The sequence below is a fragment of the Thermobia domestica genome, chromosome 15 (genome assembly GCF_964235325.1).
Source record: "Thermobia domestica chromosome 15, izTheDome1.hap1.1, whole genome shotgun sequence".
Classification (NCBI taxonomy): Eukaryota; Metazoa; Arthropoda; class Insecta; order Zygentoma; family Lepismatidae; genus Thermobia; species Thermobia domestica.
In genome coordinates, this window is record NC_137468.1 from 184,654,913 (window position 1) to 184,667,690 (window position 12,778).

Here is a 12,778-nt window from a genome sequence, read left to right on the forward strand (position 1 = left end):
CCATATTCACTCTCCAATTATTATTTCAATAATTATTACTTTTCTGACCAGAGTATGCATTTATCTTTAATAAAGAAATGTGTTTATAATAAGAAGACCGAAATGTTTTAGAGTGCGTCTTCTAAGTAGTACTTCTTTGTAATTTGAAGATAAAGAAATTTATTTTAGTGTGTATAATCCCTTACAAATAACATGTTATGAACACCTAAAATAAGCTCTTTCAACTGAAGACGTAACCGAATTCCAGTAATAAAAATTTAAATATTCATGAGATGTTCAGTATTATAATTATTTATTCTAGTGATTAAAATAAATTTAATTCTCATGCATAAGTTACTTTCGCATAAGTTAAGAGGTTTTATGCTGCTCCTCTTGTTACATGATTTACACAAAATAATTCGAAAATAAAGACAAGAAAGCATAACACCGCTCCAATGAGAATAAAATAGAACGCTACCTGGAGGTGGTATAGAGACAGTACAATGTCAATGCTATGCTTTACACCTTTATCAAATAAAGCATTTCGTTTTCCAATATCACTAAACCATTTATCTATAAATCCACCTTCTATTAACTTATTTATAATAAAGTTTATTCTCGGGAGATAAGGTGAATGTTTAGTAAGAATGACGGATGCTATGAAGAATCCTATTCCAGGTTTCGTAATGTGCAATAAATCTAATCCGTCAGATGTTTTATAGAACTTTTGTTGATATTTTAGGGAAAAGTATCCTCCTAACATAACCGAGCTTCTTTCATACGCTACTTTCATAAAATATTCCCGATTCCAGCTGGGTATGACAACGGCTTTTTCATACAGTATTTTCGTGAATACAGAGTCGTATCCTTTTAAATTAGCAATGTGATGGGTCAGGGCAAGAACATCTAGACCTGAATTCACAATGTCTTCAATAGAACTGAGATCTTTCTCATATTGCGGAGAAATTATAAAACTCAACATAGATCCTTGATATAATGATGTCAAAACGATTGTCATAATCAGCGAGAATACTAAGATTACCCTCAATACTTTGTTCCGAGGATTAACTGTCATACTTCCCTGTAGGTACACAGACAAAATCTCAAACAAACATTCCCGCATGATACGAGTATATTCTGTTGGTCCATGTGATGTTAGCCAATGAACAAACAATTTTGAAAAGAATGTAAATATAGCTGTAAGTAATATCGAAAACCAAACAAATTTTCCAAAAGGAAGGAATATGCACTTCCATTGAGGCACTTCACGAGCTTTGGGACAGATGAACGCCCGTTCATCAAAGCAGAAGAATGTGGCGTAATCAACCGCCTCATACCTCTGAGGCGATGCAAATATCGTGATTGGGCAAATATCTGACATTGAGGTAATTACGTCTCCTATTACTCCCGTTCAACTTCCATTACTAAGTTTAATATTGCGTAGTCTTGGTTGGTTCTTTTCCACCAAAATTGGGGTAAAATTCATAAATTTTATGACCGTTTCGAGGATATTACCAGTCAATCCTACGTATTTTAGTTCCGTTTTCACTTTGATTGAACCAAATCATGGGCAAAATATTTACAAAACTTACATATAGGTTATACCCATGAACATCTTTATTGTTTCTAGTAGTCTATTGGCATTTTGATTTTGTGATGTGAGTTTGACGTCTGATTTCTTGATTGTTATCTTCTGGGTAAAAGGATTATACGATGCAAGTCCCATATAAGTGTTATTGGGTTTGAACAGAGCTTGAGCGGTTAATATCTTGTGCTGCCAGAAAATATCGAAGATTACCTCTAAATCGTAAGACCCTATGGTTTTGTTAACCAATCCGATATAGATATTGGCTCTGCTTTTCCAATAGAAGACTGCTCTCGTCTTCTCTAACACTGCAGACATATTTCTATAATCATTTAAGAGAAACACGATATGGGATACTTTTAGATGACGATTAGCATTAAAGGAATCTGGCAGGGGTCCTTTGAGATTCTGAATTAATACAGCTACAGTACATGTTTCAAATAAGCGATGAATGTAAATATCTACGAGAGCTCTGTCTACCACATCGTATATTATTGACAGTTGGATATTAACTATATACTCATTGCATATATAAGGGATTAGTTCAGAATTATCATCAATCTGCCAATCTAATAGTGAAACCCATTTAAAGCAGGTCTGTTTCTGGATTTGAAGCAAAACAACTAGGAATAAAGTAATTTCCTTCATGTTCATCATGATGCAATATGGTACTCCATGTTTTCCTGCAAAAGAAAAAGCAATATTGAATGAAGTATCAATGTATCTTATATATGTTAAGCAAAAAGAAGAGATTTCTTAAACGAAAATTCATAGAATTTATGTAGTTTTAATACAAGAGTTTATCTTTTAACAGACATTTATTTCCAGGTTTCGATTTGTTATTTGACGAAAGCGTTAATAAAAGAATCGTGATTAAGGATGTTATTTCTTACTGAAAGTTCTTGAGGTATTCTCATTGTCATTATCAATATGTATTTATGTTCTTTCATATGATATTTTTAATTATGCTTGATGAAAATTAAAAAATGTTTCCTCTCTTATAGGATGGTTACAATTAAAGTACCGCTAGTCACGGCGGTCCAACGCATAACTGTAATCAATGTATTACATCCAAATTTAGTAAATATGCTAATGAGACCATACGAAAGCGAGTTAGGCTGGAAAAATATTCGTTCCACTTTCTGCCACCAGGCGAAACGTGGCGCTGTACAGGATGTAACACACTTCATACACACGATCGCGTGAGGATCAGCATGGCTATTGATAAGAGAGATCGTGCACTGTTACTAACAAAAATATCTATCAGAACGGGAGCAGCTGCAGCATTGAGGAAATATCGGTGTCTGAAAGGAATGAGATGATGATGACGATGACGATTTTGAGTTTAGCGTCCCTTTCAGCAGTCAAGATATATGACACGTGGATCTACTGATTAACGTGGAATCCGAACCACATGAGCTCCCGCCGGGAATTGAACCCGGGTCTCCTACTCCAAAGACGCGTACGCTAACCGCTTAACCACGAAGGACCTCAGGAATCAGAATAAGATCGTTATCAAGATATTACTTGAAGAAGATGGTACTGAAATTCGAAACAACGGGTAAGTTGTGGGTGGGTCCAAAAAGAGGAAGACGACCCATTCGAAAGGAGGTTGTTGACAAGGTTGCTCTGGCTGTTGTGGTCTATGACACGTGCTCTATATTCTCCTACTAGTGTTCGGACGGTGTCACGGGAATTGGTTATTAAATGGTCAAGGATGAGGAAAGTTCTTGGGGCTATTTTCCACTGGTACGCTAGTAGCAAGAAAGTTTTCGGACAGTTGACGCGTGCTTGGCTTTTGGCTTTCTACACTTGCACTTGAAACGCATGCATTCATACAATCCACCTTTTGTTCTACTTGCAAGCGATGCTTTAGATCCTTCGCACAGCGTCGCGTCAAGCTTGAATGGAACATTGAATCCAAGATTGCCCCTATGTAACTTCGTTATTGGAATCCAGCTTGCGGCATGCCTGCACGTTTTCCAATCAAGCTGGATGCAAGCTTGACCGACTTGCAATTCAAGCTTACAGCATGCGATTTGCAAGTAGTATCTACTACTAGGATATCCTTACAGGATTCACAGAATACAGTAACTGAAAGCCCAAGATCCGCCACAAGGTCTTGAGTTTGCCCTTCGGTTTTTGACGTGAATAGAAATGAATAACATGTAACCGTGAGGAATCCTGTGGACTGATGAGGCACATTTTATACTAGAAAGGGCAGTAAACACGCACAACTGTCGGGAATGGCGCTAGGATAATTTGCATGTTGTGCAGGAACAACCATTACACACTGCGTACGTGACTGTGTGGTGTGGATTCACAGGAACGTTATTGGCACGTTATACAGGGTGCGGCAGCGTTTATAGCGTAATTTGACATGCGTAGTAGAATGACGTACTGCATGAATGAACGCCAGCTCGTGCCGCATTCGTGTACTAAGGAGCTGCCATTTCGAGTGTGACAGTGATATGGAGCGGTGGAGTGCATAGTATCGTGCCTTTGCTGTTGAAAATTATTTCGAGAATAACGACTCTGTTATTGCTACCCAGGTCTATTTCGGCAACATTTCAACTTGGGACGTCATGGGAGAGTTCCAGATGGACGAACCATTGTGAGGTGGGTACGTGCATTTCAAACAACAGGTTCTGTTTCCATTGGCAAACCGGGAAGAAGTGAAAGAACTGTGCGGACACCAGAAGCTGTGGAAAATGTTCGTGCTGCAATATTGCGTAGCCCAAAAAGATCTGCTCGTCGTCATTCGCAAACTGTGGATATGTCCGATCGTTCATTCAGGAAAATATTGCACGAAGATCTCCATTTTCACCCACATAAGCTGCAGATTGTTCAGAAAATTAGGCCTCGCGAGTGGTTTTCACGAGAATCATTTTGCTTAACCATGCGTGATCTCCTTCGCCAAAATCCACAAACGTTGCACACCATCCTGATGTCAGATGAAGCCCATTTCGAGTTATGTGGTTCAGACAGAATATGCGTTATTGGAGTGATGTAAACCCTCATGAACTGCACATCAAGCCCTTGCACAGTTCTCCTGTCACAGTGTGGTGTGGATTTGCTTCCTTTGGGATTATTGGCCCTTACCTCTTTGAGGATGACAGCGGTGTGGCTGTAACTGTCACCAGTGAACGCTACCTAAAGATGCTGCAAGACTTCTTTCTTCCCCAATTAGGTATGGACGATATGGATGTGGAACAATTATGGTTTCAACAAGACAGACCGATCTCGCATACAGGCAGAATTTGCATGGATTTCTTGCGACAGACATTTCCAGGTAGAGTAATTTCTCGTTTTGGTGACATTTCCTGGCCGCCTAGCTCACCTCATCTTTCATGTGCAGACTTTTTCCTTTGGGGCTACTTGAAGCAAGAAATATTCCGAACACGTTATGTCATCATTCCTGTGTTGAAGGATCGCATCAGAACTCCCGTCGGTAATGTCCCAAGAAATACGCTACGCCGAGTTATGGAAAGCTTCCAACGCCGCCTAGATGAATGTGTATTAGTAAATGGCATATTAATTGATATAAGAGGTAATAAATAAATTATAGTTACTGCCTGATGGTGTGTTTTTAATATCCTACTATGGACGCTGCCGCACCCTTTATATACCTTTTAATGTGACATGTGATTCCTGCGTTATAGACACGAAACTCTTTGGAGACGACTATTTTCATGCAAGACGGGGCAACTCAACACATCGGTCGAAATGTGAAAGATCTCCTTCGCGAAACCTTCACTGCTGATCACACCATATCCCAAGGTTTTCCACATGCGTGGCCAGAAAGACCCCCCGATCTAAATCCATGTGACTTCTGGCTATTTTGAAATCTGAAAGCTTGAGTCTACCAGGGACATGTCCAATCGCAGGCGGGATCTCAAGGATAGCATAAGGCGTCATGTCGCAACAATTTCGCTGGAAATGCTGCGAGCAACTGTAGCGCACGCCATTTTGCGAATGGAATAAGTCAGGGATGTGTCTGATGGCCATATGGAGCATGTTATGCAAATTGGTCACTGTAACAGCAAACGTTAATTAAATTATTCTCATTGCACCTTTTGTTACCATTAAATGGAAATAAAATTTCACATTTTGTTACAAACACATTTTCACTAAAGCTGTTCCCTTTCCAGCATTTGTTACAATCACCTGCCCTTCACCTTGTTTGCATTACCTTTATCTCACATGTTTGACCTCTTCGACCTAGACAATCGTCTTATCCATACTTTCAGGACCATTTCCAGGTGCATATTACCAGTACAACGCCACATTTTCCCCTGGTAGTGGAAAGTGTAACCAATATTTTGCCTGCGTAACTCGCTTCCGCATGGTCTTATTAGCATATTTACGAAATTTCAATGGAATACTTTTATTACAGCCCACGCTGGACAGCCATGAATAGCGGCATTTTAATGGTAACCACCTTTTACTTATCTACTAGCCTCTATCTATATTAATATTTAAAAGTATTGTAAATTCATAAGCACAAATCTTAATTAGCAACTAGATATTTCATTCAACTTAACCCTTAATAGGAAACGCTATTTTCTTCGCTTACAGGAAATGTGTGTCTGTGAGACACGGACATGTATCAAGTAATATTTTTTTAAGAAAAACATATGTGTAATGTTAAATAATAGGAAGGTACTGAGAAAAACGATACCTTGAGTGAATCAGTGTTGCCAATGTAATACAAAGAAAAACCATACGTGTCTGACAGACACATATTTCCTGTTAAGGGTTAAAATTAAGCTCAATGCTTCTTGTCATTGTCAAAATTCATGTGTGATAATTAACATCCTCGTATACTTTCAATCTAAATATTCCTAGGGTTATAACGATAAATGATCCTGAGAAGAGAACGACCAAATTTTTATATAACGACAGGTCCTCAGTTCGTACTTTTTATATAAGCAATGCTATGAAATCACATAAAACAATTCTGTTGATTTGGTTTTGAACATTACCTTTATTTTATGGCACATAATTGCTAAAATAAATACACTTTAAAAGATTGTGTGCATATCCCTTCCTTAAGATGGTTCTGGAATAATAATTTATTGATTATTCGTCGTCATGACAACCTAAGAACAAAACTCATCAAATTAACATATTAAAATCAATTTTTGATTCTATTTCTGTTTTTAGTATCTTCTTCTTCTTCTTCTTCTAGCTAGTTAGTACATATTTTAAAAGTACACGTTGCCCAGAAGTATAATAAAAGATATTTAAAATTATGCTGAAAATACAAAGATATCGTTACAGGGTTAATTTTAGGACCTTAATAAGTGTACAAATTTTGACCATTAAATGAAATATAAGAGTTCAGAGATGAAATATTTCCAACAGATTTTGTAGAACTAATTGTTTTGTTCATTTACGAACAAAACTTCCGATAAAGTTTCAAACCGATTTTAGGCTCAAAATAATTATTAGTGATATGCCAACGAGAAATGGAAGATATTATGTCACGGTTCAAACTTACTGCAATTTCTGAACGTTCAGACTAGTGAGAGTGAGTAAAATCTGTAAAGGAAATCATTAGTGCTGTTAACCACAGGATTCAAGCTCAGTATCTTCAAGCATATGTACAACATTAAACATTCATCTGTACAAATTGTAGTAACATCTTAAAATTTCTTGTATTCTTATTCCGTATTTGTTCTGCGACATAATGGCTTGAGTAATTTTCTTTCGATTATAACAGTAGAGCAAAGAAATCTTATAATACGGTACTAAAATCATAAATATCTACTTCCGCCTGCAGGTAAGAACATATCGAATAACAATAGGAACACCTGGAATAATTATTACATCAAGTAATTAGATAAATAATTATCATAGTCATCAAGAAAGATACTTATTCTGTAATCGATGAACGGAAGGAGAACAACATTGTTGGAAATTTTGAGCAAACATAAAGGTGCGCAAGAAAACAATTTTATAAGTGAAGTTTTGAAGAAGAAAACATCGTAATAATAAATATTTGTATTAAAAAATCTGAAAGAAAACTATAGGTCTATATTTGCAACAAGCACAGATATTCCTATACAAATATCAAATAGCTTTACAGGAGATAGAAGATAAAGAGAGGGTGAAAGAAGTAAGATGAAAAATAGTGAAATTAGTAAAAAATGTTTCAAAAAAGAAGAAATGGAACCTACATGAAAATGAATTACAAGGTTTAAAGATAATTAAGAACAGGAAAGATATAGTAGTGGAACAAGTGGATAAAAGGGGTTCAATAGTGGTTATGGAGAAAGGGTGGTATGAAAAGAAGCTTAAGCAGTTGAATGAGAGTACATATGAGGAAGTAGCAGAAGCAGGGAAAGAAGAGGAGAATAAGATAAGTAGGCAGGTAATAGAAGAAGGTAAGAAAAAAGGATTCTCAAAGTTTCTTGATGAAGAAGGAAGAATACCGAAGAAGAAAGGTTTTCCTAAAATTCATAAGAAGTAAGTAAAATAGACCTGTTTTAGACTGTAGGGTAGTAGTCTGAAGAAGGAAGTGATATACTTCAGAAACTGTAACAGGTCTACTTAATTTATCATAAAGATTATAGACAGCCTTGTAAGAAAGTTGTATTTAGTTTGTATCAAATAGCTACATTTTAGTCTTAACACTAAATGCGAAAAATAAAAGAAAGCGGAAGTTATACAAAAATACACAAGAAGTTCTCTGTGTGATGACTAAAATAAATGTTTTAAGACATTGGCACACGTGATGAATTTAGACGCTAAGAAGGAGCACTAATTATCAGAACATATTTTAAGCAGCGAACAACTAAGAATCGTCATTCATGACAATACCAACAATGAGAAGCATCGAAGTAATATGGGATTTAAAAAAAAAAAACATATTATGATAGTAGTAAAGTACTGTATAGATAAATAAGAAAATTAACACATAAGCCTGGATTAAGAAGAAACGCTTTAAAATCAACATAAAAGTTTGAAAATTATTAGGTACAATAAGAAGAAATTACGTACTCATCAAACAGTGTGTCATGACAAAAACTATTGTTAATAATACAAAGAATTGAAGAAAGAATAATAAAAAATCTATTTGAAGGTATGGAAGCAAATTAGCGAAAAATAAAACAAACCAACGATATGAAAAAACATAAGAACTTACTTATAGAAGAAAATGGGAGGAATATATGGAAGAAATTAACTACGGAAACGGCTTAGAGGAGAACATGATTGATGAAGAAGATATGATTGAATTTATGTTCTTCGACGTGAAAGTTTGAATTAGAGAAAGTGTTACAAGTCAGAGACAGGAACGGATGTCTTACAAATAGATCATATAGATTGTTTTTATAAAACTTTACAATTGTAATTTTGTATAAGAGAAAATCTAAAAGACGAAAAAGATTGATATACAGGGTCGCCCAAAAGTAGGTATACAGTCTCATACTAACTGTATACAGTCCCTATCTGTTAACTGTATTTCATATTATTTCTTATTGTTATCAAACAGGTAGACCTAACTTCTTTATTATTTGTCCTGAATGGCTTTTTACTTATACCTTAAACTCGGAACAGCCGAAGCAAATAAAACCATAAGCTAGAATGTTCAATGCAGGGGTGTATACCTACTTTTGGGCCAACCTGTATAAGCGACAAGAATTCTGCTCGTATGAAGTAATGAGGGAAAAAGAAGAGGATCGATTGGAAATGAGATTAGTATGGGTATATAGAAAGGAACAATTTAAAGCAATTCTAATTTATTGCAAGGTTACCAAAGTTTTTTTTATGCAGCATCTATTAATGTTGAGAAAGCATTTGATACCGTAGATTCGAATATTCCACTAAAGGGATTGAAGAAGCTGAGAGTAATTTCAGACACAAAAACTAAAATATGAATCAGAAGATTATAAACCAGAAATCATTATCTACGAAGAGAAATAAAAGAAACTCCATCTTCAAACATTAACGGACAGAGACACACCTTTATTTTTTACGTATATGCAACGGTTGATCAAAAAGTAAGTTTACAAAGCATCCAGTGAAATGTGTATATATTATTTCATACAACCAATACAACCAAAAGATAGTGCATACATTAGGTTTATTTTCCGACATAGTCTCCATTTCGGTTCATTTACTTGTCGCATCGTGGGATGAGTTTACAGATTCCCTCCTCGTAAAAACCCTGTCGTTGTGTGTTCAGCCACGTTGTCACGAAGTGTTTCACTTCCTCGTCTGAAGTGAAGTGACGGTCTCCTAGGTCATTTGTTTGTGTTCTAGGTGCTCCCTCAGGTGCGGGAACAATCGAAAGTTGCTCGGAGCCAGGTCCGCCCTGTAGGTAGGTGTTTGACGATGCCCCAGTGAAACTGCGAAACTGCTGTGCTCCTCATCAGGGACATTTTCTCTACCAACCGCCAACTTTCGACACCATTCTGCGACATACTGACGAGACGGTACACTTCTACCAGCTGCCAGTGAATTTCAGCCGCGGTAACATGTTTCGCCCACAGAAATCGAATAATTGATCAGACTTCTTCGTGAGATCAGTTTTCCATAGAAGTCGCCATTTGTGTTTACCTACAAGTAGCGCCATTAGTGGCGGGTGGCTGAAACTCTACACTGTTGTCAACTCCTTGTATTAAAATTATCGCACATTTCTCATTCCTCTATCACAAACGAAATTCCAGAAATATTTCTGATTTCAACTTAGTTTCAACTTAGTTTCTGATCCTTCCTCGTAGAAGAAAATGCATGATTTGCCATTTCATTCAGTTTATGAATACTGTATGTATTATACAAACGAAAATTTGCAAGGAAGATTGCATTAAGAATCTATAAAAATAATAACTGAATACCAAGGAAAAGTATTATGAGATGATATGACAACTAACATGCAAATAACTTCAAAAATAACTTCATTCAGAACTACCTTATTAATTATTTATATTATCTAACTAGCTGAAATACCCATTCTTCGCATGAGGGTTGTATTTGGAAGTCAACGCCTGTGGAAGTATCACCATTCATCTCAGCGACCGCGAAAACTATCAATTCGACACTAATATCGGTCATTTTCTACTACTTTTACATGTCTCAGTAAACGCCCCCTCTGAGACCAACCTGGTTTGAAATTAAAAAAAAAAGCTTCGTCTTGGTCTAGAGCCTGGACCAAGGTACCCGTGACCCAAATTTGGTAACTCTCGATCCACTCGTCTGGTCCCCAAGCCCCACAAAGACAGACACACACACACAGACGAACAAACTCTTTATTTTATTTATATTAGATTAGATTAGATTAGATTAGATTGGGCACAACGGTTTTATTTACGATACAAGCTAAAATAGAAGGATGGAAATTTCTCTTTATAATTGTGTCCTAGTTAATTACTTGAAAAATACAGTATATATACATACTGTATGTGTGTGGGGGGTGTATGTATGTATGTATGCGTGTGTGTGTGTTATATCAATGACAACTGCGTTATAAACAAGAATAAACTTCTACTTTCGTGAAAAGTATACAAGTTATCTACTTCACAAGGTAAATAAATTATACTGCTTGGACTCGTCAATACTGTCAGTGTTTGTTTGCGTGACATGCAAGAATATTACATGAAGAGAATAGTAATCTATTATTTTCATTTTATTTTATTTTTGTCTATAAAAATAATATAATCTTTAAAAAGAAAACAATTCACGTTAATGGCGCCTACTTCCAATATTTATGTGGGTACATATCAATGGTGGGACGTGTTAGCCAATATGTTTTCAGGAAAGTCTCGATATTTGATTGATTTATTTTTAGTTAAAATCTTTTATGAACACTGTCATAAAGGACTGTGCTGTGATAAAGTAAAATATACAGGTACTATAAGGATAAGTTGGGGCTGCCTTAGGTCAGTCGGTAACACGGTTGACTTAAACGCAAGAGAAACGGATTCAAACCTGGATCCAAACTATAACCGTTGTGGGTGCGGCGCGTAATAAATTTCATAAAGTAATATACAAACATCGCACAAGAACACAAATTTAGTTACAATTTTGCGGCCTTTTTCTCAGTAAATATTTTTACATGCTCATGTTTTCTATAAATAAAGAAAGGATAGTAAACTAAATATTCTGAACTGTTTAATAGTTTAATATTTATTCTTTTTGGTTTTATTCATTGAACAAATTTCCAGATACAGCATAGCTTTGCCGTTTAACACAGGGTAACGTTAAAAAAAACAGGTAAAACGAACAAACAAACAAAAAATAAAACAAGAATAATGAAAAACGTTGTCAATAAATAGTGCAAAAGTAATATTATTTCGCCAAACTCGTTTAATAGCTCTTTCAAAAACCGGGTATCTCGAAAAAAAAATCCAAATCAGTTGTTAAATGATTATATTGTAACCGTTCGGTATTCTATTAAAAAAAAAGACCTCTGTATAATTGCCAACTTAGGGCGGACAAGATTTAGTAACTGGCTATTTCGGGTTATGCGGGGAGGGACAGGTAAGGAAAGTTCCTGAAGTAATGTTTCCGATCTTAAGTTGCCATTAACTATTTTATGAAGAAATTTCAGGTCAGAGTTATTTCTGCTTACTCCCGGAGTCTGGATATTAAGATATAGCAAGAGTTCCTCCTTAGGTAATATTCGAAGTGTGGGAACACGAAAGAGTACTATTAGAAATAAAGAAGTTGAGAATAGAATCAAGTCTGGAGAGATGTGTAGATGCTGTCATAGCCCATATGGGAGAGCAGTATTCGATCTTTGGTTTTATAAAAGTTGCTAATGATGACACAATACATAGTTCAGTAAATCAGGCATGCCAATACTAGTTTTTTTTTGTTTGTTTGTTTTGTTTCATTCAGTTAATAGGATGAAGATACATACGGACAGATCTTCTATTTTATAACATCCTTGGGTATCGCGAGGTATCGTTCAAGAGAACAAGTTAAATACTGCATACGCAATTACGCTATTTGTTATACTGTTTCGAGCTGAGAAAAAGTCCCTCCACATGACGTCACGGACAGGGAGCCAATCAGAACGCTAAACGTGAACTGGGGTTATCTGTTATTTATATACCTTGCTTTTGATATTAAATATTTCCACAAAGATATATGGTAGATCCTTAGCGATGATGTGATTGAAAAGTATGGAATATTTCATGAAGTCTAAGGGCATTGTGACAAAAAAACATAATTACTGTAGTAAAATAGTAAAAATCAGCTAAATCA

General features: G+C 35.9%; 1 protein-coding gene across 1 annotated transcript; it reads right to left on the reverse strand.

Annotated features, from left to right (window-relative positions):
• Window positions 1-358: 358 nt before the first annotated feature.
• On the reverse strand, window positions 359-1,360 carry LOC145671752 (uncharacterized). Its single transcript, XM_081740957.1, has one exon. The coding sequence runs from the start codon at window positions 1,358-1,360 to the stop codon at window positions 359-361; it is 1,002 nt and encodes a 333-aa protein (XP_081597083.1).
• Window positions 1,361-12,778: the final 11,418 nt, after the last annotated feature.

What these genes read in the sequence shown, in the direction of transcription:
- LOC145671752 (XM_081740957.1), bottom strand. Translation starts at nt 1,360, where the DNA reads ATGTCAGATATTTGCCCAATCACGATATTTGCATCGCCTCAGAGGTAT.